Source organism: Nilaparvata lugens, chromosome 6, assembly GCF_014356525.2.
Source record: "Nilaparvata lugens isolate BPH chromosome 6, ASM1435652v1, whole genome shotgun sequence".
Lineage (NCBI taxonomy): Eukaryota > Metazoa > Arthropoda > Insecta > Hemiptera > Delphacidae > Nilaparvata > Nilaparvata lugens.
This window is the reverse complement of record NC_052509.1, coordinates 38327186-38349241: the sequence shown is the minus strand read 5'-3', so window position 1 is coordinate 38349241 and position 22056 is coordinate 38327186. Positions and strand designations below refer to the sequence as shown.

General features: G+C 34.4%; 1 protein-coding gene across 5 annotated transcripts in view; it reads right to left on the bottom strand.

Annotated features, from left to right (window-relative positions):
• Window positions 1–22056, bottom strand: part of LOC111043535 (WD repeat-containing protein 47) — a 248489-nt gene that overhangs the window by 147202 nt on the left and 79231 nt on the right. The window contains exon 1 of one of the 5 annotated variants that reach the window (XM_022328512.2): window positions 1161–2406. The exons of the other annotated variants lie outside the window; for them this stretch is intronic. Within the exon in view, the coding sequence (XP_022184204.2) occupies window positions 1161–1745 (585 nt within the window). The 5' untranslated portion in view covers window positions 1746–2406. Of the gene's footprint in view, window positions 1–1160; window positions 2407–22056 lie in introns of those variants that run through there. 5 annotated transcript variants of the gene reach the window in all.

Here is a 22056-nt window from a genome sequence, read left to right as displayed (position 1 = left end):
ATGATATTGGAACTATAAATAGTGAACACATTGAGAATTTAGATCTCATCACTGAGTGGAATGGACAATTTTTAGCGAGATTGAATTAGTACTTCGAAAGAGTTTCCTTGGAATAAGGATATACAGGTAATACTGTATGAAAAAAATGATTGCTAAATCACAATTTGTGAGGATAATCATTATTGATAGCTCCATCATTTGAAACAAGTCTATTATTGAAAGAGCTGAATATGTTAAAGTACATCATCCTCCACCGATTTCTCAGATATGTTCGAAATTTGTACATGAGCATTCATAAATTGTGTAGTTTTAGTTTCACATAACATTATAGTGTATTATTACATTACAACATAGCAAGATGATGTCGCACCTATTCTTTGCTATGTTTCCTGGTTTAGCTTTGGCACAATTTCATATAGATTGTGAAACCAAGACAGTGATGATTAAGATAGACTGATTTAAAATTCTGATTATCTTTATTACTTGAGTAAGCGAAATCAGAACTGACCACGTTCTGGTGGAATAAGGACTAGAAGTCTCCAAGACTGACTAAAAAAATGGTTTTCAAAATTTTAACCAGTACCGTAGCCGAGATCTAGCATGAAGATACAGTAGATAAAAACTGTCTCAAGTAATATCTAGTACAGCCTAATTCATGCGTCCGAATAATTTGGAATTGAAACATTATAATCAGTTAGTATCCATATCACAGCAGCTAATTTATCCCCAGCTAATAGTAGCATATATTGCCTGCCGGATGAATCAAGATCAAATCCATCAACCACCAGTGACCTACAACCAACAACAGTATTTCATGTGGTGGGGGAAAATGCAACATCAGTCTTGCATAATGAAGTCGATCATTAAGTACAGTGTAAAATGATGATGCACATTCAGTTCAGTAGAGGATAAATTATTATGATACTGTATATTCTAGGGGTAATAAGTAGCTTGATACTTAAAAAAAGGTAATTCTTTATGCAAATTGATGAGTAATATTTTAAGGGACCCTTTGTTGATTATTATGAGTTAATGAGTCATCGAACGAATTCTTGGAGAAGTCTAATGCTCTGAGTTTCTCATCTAATGAATCCAGTAAATCTGATTTGAAATTCAGTAGAGTGGGGTTAGTAAATTGGAGGACATTGAAGGATGCGTACCTTATTGTTGGGCACAGTCCTAGTAGCACCACCCTCCTCCCAAATGGGGTCATCCCACCCGCCCGACGAGCTGGAGGATCCCCTGCGGGACGGATCCCACGAGTTGCGTCGGTTGCCATCCAGCGAATCCGTCGAGAAGCGTCGCGAATCACGACGCAGCGAGTCCTTCCTGGGGGCCACGTTCACATTGCCCAAAGAAGCACCCAGCGAGTCCCGGCGCAGCGTGGACGGGAACCCCGACGGGTGATGCAAGGTGCGCGAGGGAGAGCCGAGCACCAGAGAGTCCCGGCGTCGGAGTGAGGCCGACGGCGGTGGAACGAGATGCAGAGCCGGCATCGACTCCCGACGAGGGCCTACGGACGAGGAGTTGCGCCGGTTACGGATCACGTCACCAACCGATCCTCGACGGAACGTTGTCGTCGTCGTAGTCTTATCCCCATGAACCTCGCACTTCTTGTCGATTTTAACAGTTTTAACAATTGAGTTCTTGCGGTCAACTGCCGCCCCCGGAGGCGGCGACGGCTGGAGGCTGACGTCACGGAATAATGCCTCCAACCGACGCACGGCTGCCGCGCTGCCTGACATTACTCACACACTCTCACAACAATTCAAATTCAAATAGGTACGCAAGTAATAACAATATACTGTTCTACAGGATATGGAATTGGATTTAGCATTAGATTACACAAATTGTCAACTGAATGACAGTATAGAGCAACTAGTGCAACTGTTCACAACAGTAAATCTGTCTAGGATGAATGACAAACAGTATTCCCTTACTGTGTCAAGATGAATAATATTGATGGCTAGTAAATTGAGTCTCCTCTTGAATTGGATTTAGATAAATGATCGAAACAACACTTTTCCACTGTCCAGATTTGAGAATGTATAGAGTGGCATTTATTTCACTGTAGAATAATTTAATAATTGAGAATACTATAGGTTATAATTATAGGTTTCATGGATGAAATTTCATCGATAATGCTCTTCTACCGTCTAGAGTCAAGTGTAGATTTAAAAAACACTCCTTCACTGTCTAAAATAGTGGAAAGTAGACTATGGAATTAATTTAACTGTCAAATTGCCTTCTGTTGAGAATGTAACTAATACACGAATACTAATTACGGATGAAATAAACACGTGAATACTATTCCACAACCGTCTCAAATACTATGGGAGCAGAAAGTACACAACAACTAGCCGCACCGGTTGGAGCAGAACTGAAGACTGACTTGGCGGCATGGCGGCGAGTTGGTTGACTGTGAGCTGGTAGCACCAACACACTTCCAACGCGTCACTCTCACGCGCAACCACGGGTCCTGACAACAGACGTAACCTTCCTCACACACGGCTAGCAGGCAGGCGGCTAGGCGGCAGCGGCACAAACCAACACCTTTCATAGTAATCGTTCAACAATGTTACAAATGGTAGAATGTTTTTCGAGAAAAGTCTGCTTTTAAAAAATCTGGTGTGGCGCACTCACACAACTTTCCTTGCCGTTATGAAAATTTATCACCTGACGCTAGTGTTCCCGCGCATCTCAAGTCTACTATTCGAATATCTGAGCCAGCTGGTGACAGGACAATAACGCTGGAGACACACGTGGTCTGCTATCTCTTCATAGTGAACGATTTAATAGAATCAACAGTTGCCAACAGTTTGCAATTGAATAATAACATTTTATCAAATTTCGAGCTTATTTCCAATTTTAGGTGAAAATGTTACTGAACATTAATTGTAGAGATTTTCATACTCAATCTTATACACTTGAAATTTTTTGTTTATGTTGTATCTGAAGCCTGATAATAGGGAATCTAAAATCAAACTTTGCATAAATGGGGCGGAGCTCCTGAAATTTTTACAGATATGAGACTTGTGACAGTTGATAGAGCTTATCAATGACTATTCTAGGTATAAATTTGATCAAAATCGTTGGAGCTGTTTTCGAGAAAATCGCGAAAAACCCTGTTTTTGACAACATTTTTGCCATTTTAGCCGCCATCTTGAATTGCATTTGATCGAAATTGTTCGTGTCGGATCCTTATAGGGGAAGGACCTTAAGTTCCAAATTTCAAATCATTCCGTTGATTAGGAGATTCATACACACACACACACACACACACACCACACACACACACACACACACACACACACAGACCAATACCCAAAAACCACTTTTTTGGGGTCCACTCAGGGGACCTTGAAACGTATAGAAATTTAGAAATTGGGGTACCTTAATTTTTTTCGGAAAGCAATACTTTCCTTACCTATGGTAATAGGGCAAGGAAAGTAAAAATGCTCCTTGTATTTCGTAAACACCCATTTTTTAGCATCATCACTACCTTCCATTGTCCTCACATTGAGATCTCGCACAATGATATAAGTTCATGAAACAATGTTCTATCAGAATAAACTATTGGGTGCACTTCACTTCAGTATTTCCTAGTGGAGAGGCGGGCATAAGTACACCTCAAGGATCAAAATTTCAAACACTCATACTTTTATATTTATCATTGTATCGTTATTATTTTATGTATCATTTCACATTATTCTATTTTGGGCATAAGCCTGTTGTGCCTCCTCGTATAACTGTGAAAATAATTGTACGACTGAAAAAATGAATTGTACTTGAGTTGAAAATTGTTGTAATCGTTGAAAATCAAGTAAATGAATAAGCATATTGTATAAAACAATGGTAGCAATCCTGTTTCACATGTTTATGCATTGGAAAAATGATTTCATTTATATATTTTGTATAATCTAATCAATTGTCAAAGACTGAACAGAAAGTCATGTTTCAAATTCATGTCAAGTAGAAGTTTCCGTGATTTTTTATAAATGAATGGTATAACAATAGTAGGTAAAAGTTATTGTACATTTTTATCTAGGCTTGAATAGGAAATAAACAGGAATGATGGATATCATAATAAAATGACCTACAGTTGTTTATGGTAGTAAGCGTCAATAAATTACACAGTACGAGAAAAACGTAGTAAGATACACACGATGACTACCTGGCACTCCCTAGTGCCTAGTGAGTAGGCTCTTCAACAAGAGAAGGAATGGAAGACAGAGAAAAGTGACAGAAGGAAGAAACATATGTAAAGCACAATCTTGACAACCTTCGTCACCCACTACAACTTATGACCACCACCAACATCACCATACCATAACGGACAGAAAAACATTCCACTGATAGAGTGACCAATTACTATGCCGAGGACAAAATTATTCAATCTGTTTCTTCGAAACGTAACTATGACTAAAAGCAACAGATGATGAAAAGGAAGAAAATACATGTGGGATGGACAGATAAACCTACCTGATTTGAAAATACGCAAAAAGTAGATACAATTAGCGTAAAGTTGTTGTTAGACTGTCAAAATTATGTGAACAAGTCGATAAGAATTGCCAAAATACTTACTGCATCATGCAAAATCGTAGAAGTTCAAATGTGAGAATTGGTTAATATCAATAAACTAAATAACCTGGAAACGATTTGATAATGATAGTCCAGTCAAATGGTCGTTTTTCAGGAAACAGCCCCGAAAGAATTTTTCTCGACGGTTCTATATGTATTTTGGGGCGCTGAATTCAAATCCGAAATTTGCTGACACGCAAGAGGGCGGCTTCACCCCCAAAACCCCCAAAATTTCGGACTTTTTTTCGAATTTCTCATTCAATCTCGAAAACCTTGAGATTCTCAAGAGAAATCATTCTCGACAAAATAAAATAAAATAGAATTTCCAATAAATTGAGTGGTCGCGCAGGACTCTACCGTTTCTGATTCTGAAGCTACGAATTTTCAAAAAAGGGGTATTTTTTAAGGATTTTTCAAAATTATGCAAACTCTCCATTTTCACCCTATACAATATTCACTCTTGAAGGTGTGTAATTGTAAAAATAACATGTTTTTATCCAATGTTTTGCTCTTTCAGGGCTTATATCTCTCCAACAATGCATCATAAGAACGTATGCTTATCGTAAGTTTGTAGAGCATTGAATTCTGTTTGAAATGATATATTATTTCACTATTCCAAGTTTTCCTTCCATTGTTATAGCAGCTTCAATGTAGGGGGTGAAATTTTCATTGCTGCACCAATTGAACGTTTGACAATGACATTTATTTGAAGGGGGTGTCTGTGACACAATTTTTGACTCTGCAGCTTGATTTGGACTAGTTAGTAGGTGAACATCTTTATCCCCTCTGTTGAAGGTGTGTAACCGCTCAGTTGACACTTGTTGCAGCAACGAAGATTTCACCCCCTACATTGAAGCTGGTATAACAATGGAAGGAAAACTTGGAATACTGAAATCATACATATTTTCAAAGAGAATTCAATGCTCTACAAAATTACGATAAGCATACGTTTTTATGATGCATTGCTGGAGATTTATAAGCCCTGAAAGAGCAAAACATTGCATAAAAACATGTTATTTTAACAATTACACACCTTCAAGAGCGAATATCTGGGGAACTGTTGGGAATATCACAAAATTCCACTGAACAAAAAGAGTAGAGAACTTATCAAGCTCTTTTTTTTTGAATAGTTAGTTATGTCGGTTGAACGCATTGTTCTCAAGATATGAGCGTGGAAGCAAAACGCTGAAAATGTAACTTTTAATTCACCCTCATCCCCTTAGCACATGAGTTGGAAATGGTGACTTTTGATATATTGTCCTCCTAACTAGTCTCAACAAAGCTGCATAGTCAAAAATTTTGTTTAAAACATTCGCTCCAAGTTCCTTTGTCAATTGGTCTATTGTTGCAAAAATGGAGATTTCACACTCAACACTAAAGCTGTTGCAAAAGGTCTAGGGAAATTCGTAAAGGTGTCAAATTATACATCAAATTGAAGAGAATATAATGCTCTATAAACTCATAATCAGCTTGGATTTTCCCATCGATTTTTAAAAAGTTATAAGAGCAAAAATAGAAAAAAATTGGTGGCAGACGTGTTTTTTTTTCAAAAATGTCACACCTTCAAGAGCGGATATCTCGAAAACTAGAGTAAATATGAAAAAAGTTGTAGAATGAATATTGTAGGAAATTATGTAAGCTTTAATTTGTTATATGCAAGTCTAGTCCTTAGGATACATAGTTTTTGAGTTTTATGCGAGAAACCAAAAAATGGTACATTTAAATCACCCCCACACCCTTAGCACAGGGGGTAGGAGTGGGGAATTTTGATATGTTTACCTCCTTAATACCCTACACAGAACTGCGGGGTCAAAAATTATCTTCCAAACATTTCCCTCTGTAACCTTTCCTTGACTGGACTATAAAAAGAATATCAAACTTTAAATAGTTATTTGTATATCTAGAGCGAAAAGTACTGATTTTTCTTCCTGAGGGAATAGTTTGAAGCAGGAGGCGAAGCCGAGGGCAACAATTTTCCTGAGGGAGAAAAATAATTTTTCACTCATGATATACACAACATTTTTCCTCCACCTACATTTTTATAAAAACTGCAAATAAAATAATTTTTAAAAACGTACTTGACCAAACAATGTGTTACAACATAATCTAAAAAGTAAACAGAAACAGCAGGCTTGTAATCACAGTTCTCCGCCGACAGCGCAATGCGCTATCTGTTGGCAAAAGTTGTAACAACAATGACCGCCACAACTACAGCTATGATGAAGTTCCCGTTTCAAATTTGATTAGTTGATGAGGAATATTCGTTGGCTGGTATTTTGAATAACATGGAATAGAAAAAAAAATTATACAATTTTTTAGGATAGTGATATGAAGTTTGTGATAATTTTAGCAAACAAACATAAATTTCATTTATTGATCAAATGTCTGGTTGAGGTATTGAGTTAAGTTGGTTTAATGACTACTCTATATGCTTCCTCATCTGAGCTTAGACCTTCTAACCTATTTCAAATGTAAGTTTTTAAAATAGAGATGCTTCCGATGTTATTTAAATGGAGTTACTTTTACGCTCTAGGGAGTTTTCCTGTTTTTTCCTCCCGAGAGCGAAAAAGTGACACTTTAGTATTATGTTCCAGGGAGTAAAGTGAGCACTTTAGACAGGAGGTGTGGGAAAAAATATTTCGAGTAAGAAATTGTTTAAAAATATGGAATTTTAGCTGTTATCAGTTGGGGATTAGTTCAGCTAGAGAATTTATATTTGGAAATTTCACACTTGACAAAAAACATTTTTTGAGAAGTTGAATAAGTTTATAGGAACTTCATTGACTGATAAAAACTGAGACGCGAAAAGTGCTCTCTTTGAGCATTTCCTTGCATTGCAGTTAAGAGCCATAATTATAATGAATAGAATTTTTAGAATTACATTTAAACCATTGTCAATATTCTATACACCTATTCCAAATCTTTCATAGTATACAAATAATATTAATATTGCACTGTATCTCAGTTGACATTGGAAATTACATTAAAATATTTCAATATCATGAATTGGAAATAATAATGTTGCAAATTATTGCAATAACAAATAAGTTATCAACTAAATACTGCACTTCTTTAAATTTCTTCAATGAGAATACAATGGTAATACCATCAAATGTAAATGCAAAAGATCATCTGAGTACAAAAAGAAAAGAATTACACCGAGAAAAAATAAATGAAATCATGAGCACAAGTCCGTACCAAGCTTTGTACCTTCGACCCAAATTTGGACGTAATTCGCACCGTGGCATTAGTAAGAACTAGAACTTTGTGAATCAGTAGAAATAAAATTGAAAAACAGATCTATCGACGGCTGTTGAATGACGCAAATGATTACAACAGCTGATTTTATTTCTGTGTGTGGCGAGCTCACAAATCATATCCCATAAGGATTACATGTAAACTTTGAAGGACCGTAGGAAAGAGTCCTGAATTCTGATCATAAATTTGATAGGCTATAAACCTGCTCCTGAACATAACAAACACAACTAAAGAAAAATCATTCGGTGCACACATAAAAAAGTTATTGAATGTCAAAATTTGAGGCTCGATTTTTATTTATATAGATAACTAGCAAGAACCCATGCTTCGCAAGGATCTATTTTAAAACTTGACAAAATGAAAACTTGACGTGATGAAATTTTGAAGAATTGAAAATAGGCCTATAACCATCCTTGGTTAATTAAGAATCTATAAGCAAAATTTCAAGTTAATTAGTTCAGTAGTTCAGACGTGATGATGCGTCAAACATTATTTTCCTATCCCGTACGTGCATAAGCCAGCTCTTTACTTTATATGATTATTATAGATAATAGTTAACGACTGCAAGAGATAGGACTGTGGAACAGAATAGTGGTGAAACTATGATAGCGCCAGAAGTGTCTCAAACACAATAGTAGGTACTACATGAACTTTTTGAAAGTGATTTGAAAAAATGTTAAAACAACAGAACTGAATCCTTATCATTCTACCTTCATTTAGAGAGGCTTTTGTTTGAGCCGAATGGAAATCTATTTATAAAAAAATGAATGTCTGTGGGTTTGTTTGTTCCCTGTAGACTTGAAAACTACTTGACATAACGGCATGAAACTTTGGGAATATGTTGTGTGAATATTGGGGATGGTTTCTGAACAGAAATTTTAATAGGGGGGCTGATAATAATTATTTATTAATCCATTTTACAGACATATGTTTTCGAAATTTTCGGCCGAGCGGCTACTGAAGAACGAAAAGATGATCATGATTCAAGATCATATTGAGATAATATGATTTAGCATCTAAAGTTACCAGCTGAGATACATTGGCGGTACGAAGTTCGCTGGGTAAGCTAGTTGTAAATTAAGCTTTATTATTGATAGACAACGCTGAAAAAGACAGGCTCAATCACCAGGAATACTATAAATCTATGAGGGACCAGTAAGCCATTAATTTTGAGTAGTTCAATTACTTCCATTATGGACAATCAATACGTATGAAATTTATTAGCTACCGTACAGAATAAAAAATTTGATTGCAGTGACCCCGACTACTGTATTATGAATAACCATTCGGATCAAATATAAGGAATTACTCGCATCTCTCATAGACTCGTAATTTTTATTCACAAAATATTAACGAAAAAATATATATATATTAAGTTATATTTAATAAACTCACGGCTAATACTCAATTTTGTCTTTTTCTGGCCGTGCTACAAATAAATGTAGGTATATGTTTGACATTTTGTTTCTGTAATCTTGTTGTCTATTAAAAAAGTTTTCAATGTGGTTTTTGATGGCAATAAAATTTGAATTTCACAACATATGTTAGAATATAATGTGTCAATTATCTCAGTTTCATATGGAGTTCACCTTACCACATGCTTACTTAATAGGATCCTTTTTCATCCTTTGAAATCCTATCTCAAAATCCGTTCCTAGTGCGCATCTAGCATGTTTGAAGAATATTTGTGCAGAGTTTTAAGTCTGTAGGCCAATTAGTTTGAGCTGTAGTGTGATTTTACATCAAAATTTTCGAAAAGTGCCCTCTCCTGAACCCCACTGTGCTCCTGATTGGAATTTTTCTGCATAGATCTGATTTTTTTCGTACCTGAACGAAAAAGTTCCTCATGACTTTGCTGTGCAATGAACGGTTAAAAAGTGAAAATTTTGGGGGCCCAGCTCCCTCAGGGGGGGGGGGGCAGATTTCTGAAAATCCTTTAGTAGTGAATGTTTTGAGGCTACAATAAACAATTGTGCGAGATTTCAAGTTTCTAGGCTAAGTAGTTTGGGCTGTGGTGTGATTTCAGTTTGTCGGGGCTTAGCCTTCTAGATATAGGTAGAAGTATAAGAAGAAGAAGATTATTATGTTGCTTTGGCCTGTGATCTGTATAAATGTCCTGTAACAACTAAAGGTGCGTCCACACATGCCGAACCGAACCTCGAACCGCGCAGCAAACCGTGCATTCCTCCGAACATCTTGCCTTTCAAAGAACATGAGCATATTTTTCATAATGTTAAAAATCAGCTGTTAATCATTCACCGTACCGTACTCCGAACCATTCGCCGTGCCGCTTGCCTCTGTTATAACTGCTCGCCTCACCTCACTCCGAACGCTGAACTTTTCAGCCAATCAGAGCCCTCGATTACAATTCGCTTTGCAGCTCGCTCCTCAATATTTTGGCTATCCATCACAAGTGGAAAACATGCGAACATGAATACAGAAGTATGGGCAATTTTTTATTTCATTAAATTCATGTTTTGAAGAATTCATTGTTACGAATGATAGATTGATAGGAGCTTATAAATATTCTCTAATTCAAATGAAATAACTTCTGAAAAAAATAATGATTGGATAAATACCAATATTGAATTATTGTTGACCAAGAACTCAGTACATCGACAATTCATTCAACTACTTCTGTATTGATAAAATTATAATCATTTTCTCTATTGATAATCAATTTCATCACTAACTGAAAAAAATACTTCAATTTCCATGAATTTATTAATAGAATTATATAAATCTCCAGTGTAGGTCATATCTAAATTCACAAAAGTTCGATTCTTGTTGGAAAGAAAGATGTTATTCAACGCAGAAATCATTGTTATTTTACTAAAAGATAGGATAAAATGAATAGTTCTCTTTCAGGGGGAGTTTTGACAACCCACAAAACTCATTTTTCATTTGAAGAAATAATATCAATAAGGTGCATAGGACCTTACTTTTTTGTTCAGCTTGCCAAAATACCCCTCATTTCAATATTAAAATTTTCGACTGACTGTACAGTGAGTCAATCATTCTATCAAGGCTTGAATAATTTTGAAATTTTAATTAAATGAAAATGGTAGAGAATAATTATCATGTAGATATCAACACCTTTATTTAAAGACATATAAACTGCATGCGTTTTCATATTGCCGATACAGCATTGATAAAACTGTAGACGTTTATTTAGCAGTCTCAAAAAACTGTTCTAGCTGAAAAATTAATAATACATGCCACGTGTAGGCTTATACATTGCATCAGGAAAACGAAGTTCAAAACTATGGTTTTCCTAAACATATGTTTTTGAGATAATTTCTTTGATGCAGCTGTTTCACATCCACCATTATAAATTATACAGAGTTTGAGAAAATAAAAATATTTATTGATTATCAAAACAATACTATTATTATATTAATGATAATAATCAATTATCAAAACAATACTTTTATTATATTAATAATAATATTATTAAACATATTTATCAATTATCAGAACAATATTATTGAGGTTGAGTGGAATCAGGTAGAAAGCAATAACAGAACAGATGTTCTTTTTTGAATTTCTATCATATTATTTTGTTATTTCCAATGATTAGAACATATGTTAGAATATCACATGTCAATAAATAAATTATCTCATTTCCATAAATGGCACTCACCTTACCATGTTCATAACCTTACTTAATAGGATCCTTTTTCATCCTTTGAAACCCTTAGAGGCAAAATACCTCAAAATCCGTTCTTAGTGCGCGTCTAGCATGTTTGAAGAATATTTGTGCAAAGTTTCAAGTCTGTAGGACAATTAGTTTGAGCTGTAGTGTGATTTTATATCAAAATTTTCGAAAAATGCCCTCTCCTGGACTCCCCTGTGCTCCTGATCGAAATTTTTCTGCATAGATCTAATTTCTTTTCGTCGCTGAACAAAAAAGTTCCTCATGACTTTGCTGTGCAATGAGCGGTTAAAAAGTATACAATTTTGGGGGGGCCCCTGCTCCCTCAGGGGGAAAATTTCTGAAAATCCTTACTTAGTGGATGTTTTCAGGCTACCATAAACAATCGTGCAAAATTTCAAGTTTTTAGGCTCAGTAGTTTGGGCTGTGGTGTGATTTCAGTCTGTCGGGGCTTAGCCTTTTATAAGTATAGAGAAGAAGATCAGTTCATCTATTGATAATATCAAATACAAAATTAATATTGGGGAAGAATCAACAGGCATTTTCCCCAAAACTTTTTCGATCCGCCATTTAAAATGAATATTTCAGAATGCATGATCTTATTCACTGATAATTTTAATTCATAAATAATTACAAATTTGTTTAATATTTGAGAGGCAGTGTAATTCGTTATTGATTAACAGATATGTTCTTAAATTCATTTCATTTTAATCTTATTGATAAATTTATTCTATCTTAATAATTAATCTTATTATCATCTGTATTAAAATGGATCCCATCTTTTTTTTCAATCCGAAATCAGTACCAATCTTAACATAATGCGCAATTTCACATTACTCACACTCTTCATTTATTTTACAATATATTTTTACTGTATGCCCCCTTCATATTCTAGAAAATGTTTTTATTGCATATTGTCTTCTTAAGAAACGTAATTGAATCCTATTTTTTTGTAACACTCAATATAAAATGCTTATGTTATTCAACCAGAGTATAACTAGTGAGATGAAAAGATATTGAAACGCAGTTGACTAGGCGATGCAAAAGAAAATTGCCGCGGAAAATTACTATAATAAGAGATTGGTGGGTGTCAAGATTTCACTTATAATCGGCTGCAGCATCCCACTTTCAACTGCACCCAGTATTTTGTTATTCAAAGCAAATTAGAAAATTCACACAAAACAAACATCGATTCAAAAGGAAATGGAAGAGGAAAATCATTTTAATTATTGTGATCCGATGATTCAGGCCATAGAAGAAGCTTTTTAGTATTCATAGTGTGTAATCGATTTTTATTGGTAACTTGACAATAATCAACTGACACGAAAGCAATGACATGCTAGTTCTCTAGGGCTCGTTGCCAATAAACTCCCTTTTTAAGATTATTTACAAATAAAAATAGAATAATCTAATAGAATAGAAAAGAATAGAATAGATTTTTATTCCTTTAAGTATAAAAACTATACAATCGGAAACGTCATAATCTTATATGCATTACAATGATAATCTTACAATGATAATAAATCTAACAGACATTCAATAATAATCACATAATAGGCAATCAAAATATACAAGTCATGAAAGTTTATATAATAGTTCACACTTATTTAAGATTCACTCTAAATTCAAATTTGATCAGAAGTAGCTACTAATAGTTACATTACTCATGTTGAGGAATTCAGTCAATGAGTAAAGCGGATTTTCTGTCAAAAGTGTTCTTATTTGACGTTTAAACTGAGCAACAGATATTTCTCTTACAAAAAACGGAAGCTTATTGAATATTTTTATAGAAATTACTCTTGAACTGATCTGAGTTCTCCTCAGCCTGGCATATGATACTTCAATACACTGTCTGTACCTTGTATTATGCTGGTGAAAATTCTCCCTACGTAGGAAAGAGTTAAAATTCATTTTCACTTCCATAGCTAGTTGACAAATAAGCTATAAATTGTCATTATTTTCTGTTCTACAAAAATTGGCCTACAAGGTTCTAAGTAGTCTGCATTACCAACAAGCCTTCTTCTGGAGGAGCAAGATTTTTTGTACATCAGTAGCACAACCCCACAATGATAAACCATATGCAAATGTACCTTGAAAGAAGGCAAAATAGGTCATTTTGAGGTAATGTTGAGGTACATATTCTTTCAATCTTCGTAATAGTGTATTGCGGCAAACTTGAAGCCGGTTTGCCGGCATTTTCACAACAAAATATTGCTCTGAAAATAGTTAAATCATAGAGAAAACATTCGAAGATTCAATCTTGAGTGGGCCTAATGTTTTCTCTATATGGTTTGATATTGAAGAAAAATTATCTAAAAGTTTTAATAATGAATTATGGAAAAATTACTAGGAATTTTTCAGTCAAGGCTGAGTTTCACCAGTAGGCTTACCTTAAACTTTAGATCTCTGCTGTATTTTCCTATTATTATTGTTGATTGTATTGCATTAAGAAGTGGAATTCGATAATAAAAAAGAAACAATTATTACTCTACCTCACTTTTAAATATTGATACAATTATTGTACTTTGATTTCAAATTCGATTCTTCACTTTTAAATACTTGCGATACGTACCTTTCTGACAATGGACAATGCAGCCAACATTATATTGTTGAGGCTATGGAGATATCATCGTATTCTATTGTTTGATATCAAAAACACAATAATAAATATTAAATTATGAAACAGTAATTCATAAAATATATTATAGACATGATACCGCGATTCACGATACATAACTATATAGATTATTACAGTCGTTGTGAGATTATCTCTATGATTTTTGTGAGATCGGACACGATCAGCTGTTATTCAAGGTCATTTTACAGCCCTAGGGCCGTAAAGTTTTACCGGCCTGGTCGGAAAACAATCACTTTCGGCCTCCATATGACGCACGTAAACCAGCTCATTACATCCAAGTGTGGCGAAAAAGATATAACACTCGGCTCAGCTTGGAACAAACGTGATCAATATGTGCGCCCCATGTCAATCCTTGATCTAGATATATCCCCAAAATCTTCACACATTTTAAATTATCTTTATCAATTTGCCTCAACCCTAGAATTATTTGTTGCGTTTTATTGCTATTGAGAAGTAGATTATTTGCCCTGAACCATATGCTCATTTCATCCAGACAGTTGGACATTTTTTCTTTTAGAGCCAGGATATCAGTATCTACAGAAAACATAGATGTGTCGTCAGCATAACAAACTACTTTAGATTTGGTACAATAATCAATATCATTCATCATTATCAGAAATAGCAAGGGTCCTAGTATTGATCCTTGTGGTACACCATGACGTACAATGCAACACTTGGAGAATTCGTTATTAACATTTACAGTCTGCCTACGATCACTCAGGTACGATTGCAACAGTTTAAGAGCTTTCCCTTGCACACCTAAATAATACAATTTTTTCAATAAAATTTCATGTTGGACAACATCGAACGCTCGACTCAGGTCATACAGGACTAAACCTGCATAGTTCTTTGAATTGAAGCAGTCTAATATGTCGTCTACAATCGAGCCAACTGCATCTATGGTTGATCTACCCGCTCTGAAACCGAACTGTGCAGTGGTAAGCAGGCCGTTGCTCTCAAAGTATTCATAGAGTTGAATGGAAATGATATATTCATAAATTTTACCGAATATTGGATAATATTGAATTTTACCAAATAATAGATTCTCATAGTTTATGACTTTGAGATCATGACTTGGAGACATTTCATAATCAAAAATATTTATTTATTTTCCTAAAAATATAGAAAGGTAATAGAATTGGAAGAAAAATGATTTTGAGTACAAAATGATCATCTTTTTGTACAGATGATAATAAGATTAATTATAAAGATAGAATAAATTTATCAATAAGATTAAAATGAAATGAATTTAAGAATATATCTGTTAATCAATAACGAATTACACTGCCTCTCAAATATTAAACAAATTTGTAATTATTTATGAATTAAAATTATCAGTGAATAAGATCATGCATTCTGAACTATTCATTTCAAATAGCGGATCGAAAAAGTTTTGGGGAAAATGCATGTTGATTCTTCCCCAATATTAATTTTGTATTTGATATTATCAATAGATGAACTGATTATCTATATAAATAAAAATCGAGCCTCAAATTTTGACATTCAATAACTTTTTTATGTGTGCACCGAATGATTTTTCTTTAGTTGTGTTTGTTATGTTCAGGAGCAGGTTTATAGCCTATCAAATTTATGATCAGAATTCAGGACTCTTTCCTACGGTCCTTCAAAGTTTACATGTAATCCTTATGGGATATGATTTGTGAGCTCGCCACACACAGAAATAAAAATCAGCTGTTGTAATCATTTGCGTCATCCAACAGCCGTCGATAGATCTGTTTTTCAATTTTATTTCTAATGATTCACAAAGTTCTAGTTCTTACTAATGCCACGGTGCGAAAGACGTCCAAATTTGGGTCGAAGGTACAAAGCTTGGTACGGACTTGTGCTCATGATTTCATTTATTTTTTCTCGGTGTAATTCTTTTCTTTTTGTACTCGTAGAAGTTTATTCGATTAATATAGTATTTTGTTTAAATATACTCCAGTAGTATATATCTATATATATATATATATATATATATATATATATATATATATATTATATATATATATATATATATATATATATATATATATATATATATATATAAGCGAAATGGCACTCACTCACTGACTGACTGACTGACTCACTCACTCACTCACTCACTCACTCACTCACTCGCAGTACTAAAAATCTACCGGACCAAAAACGTTCAAATTTGGTAGGTACCTATGTTCAGTTGGCCCTTTAGAGGCGCACTAAGAAATCTTTTGGCAATATTTTAACTCTAAGGGTTGTTTTTGAGGGTTTAAAGTTCGTCTTTTAGCATGTATATTCTTCTTCTCCCAATCTCTTAATTATAATTGAAATTTCCATATCATATGTTACTATAGAACTATAATCTAGATAGAGTACCTCTTCGAAACAGTTGTTAACTGGCAACTAAATTAATAATCTTGTCAGGTTGGCATTAAGTTGAGTTGACATTGTTAGGTTGGCACCAAGTTGAAGATTTAAATGCATTTATCGCGGAAAAATTGATTGGGCACTGCTACTTCAATCCTGGGAATATTATATTACTAGCCGTCAGGCTCGCTTCGCTCGCCATATCCGTTTAGCCAGACGTTCAGTCTGGCCCTCGACTAACATATGATAAAAATGCTCAAATGAAAAATGCAGGCGAGCGAAGCGAGCCTGCTGATTTCATTCTTGGTCGAGGGGGTCTCAGTCGGGGGTCCAGGGGGCGGAGCCCCCTTGCTAGACGGATAAGGCGAGCGAAGCGAGCCTGACGGCTAGTATATATATATATATATATATATATATATATATATATATATATATTCTATTTAGGCATTAGAGCCTCACATAATAAGATGGATGTGGTAATCTGTTTGAGAACTCAAGTTGATGGTTAATAATGCGCGATTACTTACAATTAAATCACCAACAGAAAAAAGTAGTATTCAGATAGAAATGATAAGAATAAAATATGTCGAAAGATCACTCTGCATTAAAATTAGCATATCTTTTAACTTAAAATATTCTATGCTGATAATGAAGCACTGACTCAACGTTCTAGCCCTAGAGGATGAGGCACTTAGATAATACTCTATCTTTCAAGAAAGTAACCCATTCTATACTGTTCAATTGCCACATCTACCATCACTATTGCGCTACTCCATTCCTGTCTAATTATTCAAGGAATTTGTGATCTTATTCTATTGAATCATAAGAGTACATTATTATTGAAGGCTGCTTCCAATTATTGTTGACATAGTAGATGAGTAAGAAGTTTTGGAGAGTTAGCCTCGGTGAATATTGTCCTATTTCTACTTCATTATTTTTGATGAAATGAAAAGTTGATATTTCGTTTATCCTTCTATTACTTGAAATTTTATGTTAAGCCTATTTATTTTATACAATAAATAGATATGAAATTCTCACCTTACACCTACAATTGATTATCTTCAATAATGATCATTATAAACTAGATCAAACAAAGTTACATTGTTCCATAGTACATTCTAGCCCATTCTTTACATTTATTCAAGTATTATTAATCTCTAAAGATAATTATGCCATTTCATATTCGAATCAACTTATCATATCTACAATACCGTACCAACTTACTGAATGGAGACTAATATTATGTATCCTTCTTAATTTCTATAAAAGGCCACTGTATTGTTGTTAATTCTATCAGATTTAGCCTTTTCTTTTGTGTACAAAATTCAAGCAGTTTATACTATTCTTAAAAACATTCAATAACAGCTTCTACTATACGCATTTGAGGAATGGAGTGAGGAAAGAAGAAGATTGTTGCTCAGAGAGCAAATAATATACTTTTATATAGCCTACTCTTCCACTGGTAAGGTTTACTAAAAAAGAGGCCTACAAAAGGTGGTCAAATTCTTATCGTTGGAATTTGATAAACAGGCCTTCAGCGTTAAAACCTAGTCCCATGCAGCTTATCGCTAATCAATTGCAAACGTTCATAATCTGCGTGAAAGCAAAGGAATATAGTATCAAAGTCAACTTTGTTTCAATATTTATCTTTCCTTTCTTGTTTTTCATTTATCTTACATATTTGAAAGGTACTCACTATGTTCATATGAATATTCCTTTATGCGGTCAATTACTTGTCACTGCTGGTCGGACGGCTTGACGTCGTTCGTTTTATTATTTCTTCTTTTTCTCTTATTATGATAAGAGATGCAGTAGAATTATTAGATACAGCACCTATAGATTGTGTAGTGTACAGATATTCAAAATTTCCATTGTAAATTTCTTGAGAGCGGGGGACCCGGGAGTGCAACCCATCAAAAGTTTACAGTTATCCAACAAAATATTAGGAGTTATAAGAAAAATATTGATGAATTTAGCATATTATTACAAAGCCTCAATTATCGTTTTACATGTATAATTCTAACTGAAGCTTGGTTAGGTGATGAGAGTGATTTGATGGAAATCCCAGGTTATAGTTTGTTCAGATCATTCAATAATATCAATCAAAGCGATGGAGTAGTAGTATATATATAGATAGTGAAATATCTGCTGCTTGTCGCGAGCTTCAATTAGGCGGTATTGCAACTTGTCTCTCCCTTACCTTCGACTGGGCCGGGGTGCAATGTGAACTATTAGCCTGCTATCGTAGTCCCAATTCTAGGCTTGGCATTTTCATTGACTCAATTGATTCGTATTATAACAATCAGAGGAATACGAATAATGATAAGTGTATAACAATTCTTGCTGGTGATATGAATTGTAATGTTTTAAATGTCACAAAGGCGCGAAATCATTTCCAATCAATGCATTTCCCAGAGATAGTGAAACGACCCTACACCAAAATATCAATGTTATTTGTAAAAATTTCAATAAATATTTTACCTCAGTTGGATCCTCACTAGCCACATCATTGAACCCAATTGGAGAACCGGAAATTAATTATAATGATTGTGGAGTTGATTCAGTATTTGAGTTAAAGATTGTAACACTTGAAGAAGTTGCAAATGTAATAAATAGTCTTAAAGGCAGGAGTGCACCTGGGTACTACCTAATCCCAACTAAAATCATTAAAGATAACGTAAATTCATTAATATATCCCATCCATCACATTGTTAATTTGAGCCTTCATTTGGGCCAGTTTCCAGAGAACCTGAAAATTGCAAAAATCATACCAATCCACAAATCCGGACCCAAAAACGAACTCACAAATTACAGACCGATTTCCCTTCTAGCTTCTGTTTCAAAAATTATTGAGGAGTGTGTCAAAGTACAATTGATGGAATACTTGACAAGTAATGATATTCTAGCAAAGAACCAATATGGCTTTCAAAATTCTAAAAATACTAATGAAGCCCTTTTTGAGGTAACTAGATACGTAATATAATCAATAAAATCGAAAAATAAAGTAATTATTTCTTTCCTTGACTTGGCTAAAGCATTTGATTCGGTCGATAGGGGAAAGCTATTGAAAAAAACTTGAAGCTGTGGGAATTAAAAACTCTGCACTCCATTGGTTCATTAGTTACTTTGACAAGCGTTTACAATTTGTGCAGATTGAAGGGGAATTTAGTGAGAGGGATAGTGTTGAATACGATGTCATTCAGGGCAGCACCCTGGGCCCAATATTGTTCCTGATTTACATTAACAACATTTCCCAACTGAACACAAGAAGCAAAGTACTCCTATTTGCTGATGATACAATTGTTATTTCAGCAGGTAGAGAGTGGGAAGAAGCCTATGAGAATGCCTGTTCTGACCTATCAAAAATTAAAAATTGGTTTGACCACAATAGTCTATCGGGGAATATGCATTGGGGAATAACTTTATACATTAATATTTCGAAATGCTAAATTCATTTATACACTCATACCTCACGTTCAAGTATTTAGAGTTTCAAAACATGATAGAGGCTTATAAAACAATAAATTACCTCCGGTTTTTGGGTCCTCTTGCTCTCCCACTCTAGATATCAAGCTACCCAACACTCTATATTATGTTATAACTTATTATTCACCTACTGTTATCTGAATCTTAGTTTTGTAATTTTAATCACACATATTGTAATTTATAGTAAATATAATACCATATAACTACTGAATAATACTGCTTGCAGAAACTGTACCCCAATCTCAGACGCATAGTCTTACTGGGGGAATTCCACTCAATCAATATGTTCTTTGTACTGTTTTTGTAAAAATGTGATTCTTATTTTGTTGAATTTCAAATATAAATATGTACATGTATTGTATGCCAAGTGGGAATAAACGAATTGAAATGAACGAATTGAAGAACTCGAAATGCTGTAAATTTAGAATATGCACGGGAAAATCAGCAGCAAGGAGATACACCATTCAATTCCCAGCAAGCTGCATTCATCTATGACTAATAATACAAACTGCTGCACAACTAACTAAGCACATAGGAAGTCCATATTGAGATATAAAAGTGAATACTGATTGTTGGAAAATTTTCATAGAAATATAGTGCATAATTAAGCTAAGGTTAAGCACACCCGAGGAGGTGCGGCTTGGTGATACAGAGTGTTGATCTTATGGAGATTGCCTTATCACACCGTTCCACGCCATGCCCGATTCAGTGTGTGTTCTTTCATTCAAACCAATAAGCAAGAAGCACCTGCATGTCGAATGCTGCATCGCGCCTCCTCAGGTGTGCATCCAGCTAAAGTTTGTCATGAGACGCATTAACTATTTGGCGGTACGAAGTTCGCCAGGTCAGCTAGTTATAAATAGTATCTCCAGTTCCGGGAATATGCCTGTTGATTCTTTCCCAATTGTATTCAACATTCATGAATAAAAGAGATTCAAAGTGGAAAGTGAGTGGATAATGTTGAATGCTAGGGAAGACGTTTAAGTCTAAAGCCCCACTTAATAAAGAGTATTTTCATTCAATTTCATTTCAATAAGTATAAATTGAGTGTATGAGCAATCATTAGACAGAATTTACACTCTACAGAATTCGTAATATAATAGGTTCGGTACATTCATGTTTCGAATCAGTCAATCCTTAAATAGATCATTAGATAAATAGATCATCTCATCTAAACCTTTAATAAGCATTTTGTTTTAATTATAACGATTTCAAAGTATTTTTTCCGTTATATTTTTCAACAAGAAAAAATTGATACAGCTTCTTCCAATAATAGCATAAACAATTCCAATTCAATTGGCCAAAATATTATCAATGATCGATTATCAAAATTGATTGTTTTTTAATATGTCTATGCTGGAGCAAATATTGTTAATAATATGAATGGATTTCTATCAACATGATTAAATTTCAAAATATATATTTTTATAATATTCTATTAATATGATCATCAATGTATTTCATTTCTATATTCAGTGTCAATGAACTGTACGCATTGACATTAATATAATATCGCATTATTGATACAATTGGAATCGATTGAATCGGCTCAATCGATACAAGATACATTGAATACTCCTATTCGATGCAAATTTAGAATTGATTTCCCCAACATTGTAATCAATAATTACTGTCAAATCTCTTTCAAATATGAAGCCCACTTTCATATTCAGAGCTCAGAGCTCACAGCGTCGAAACTTCAGCAAAGATTGTATCTCATTACGATGAAGAATCGCATTCACCAAAAGCTCAGCATCTCATTATTAGAGATATGGAAGCGAATGACATTGAAGTGAAATTCCTAAATGGCGGATGTCTTGATTCATTAGTAATTTGAGCACTTGATATCCACATCACACACTATACATAGTCATGAGCCAGAAGAATCGAGAGCTTCACTTTTTATTTTCTTTATTAAAAGATTATTCCCCTGCTTCTACTTCGTTTCCCCCTTATTTTTCTTCCATGACGAGTTGTTATGATTGTTGACCCGACTGAGCACTGAGCACGGAGGTGTAGCATAAATTACATGCAAAAGGCGTGCATAACATGGGACCTGATATGAGTTCAGCTAGCAAAACACTTGTGGTAT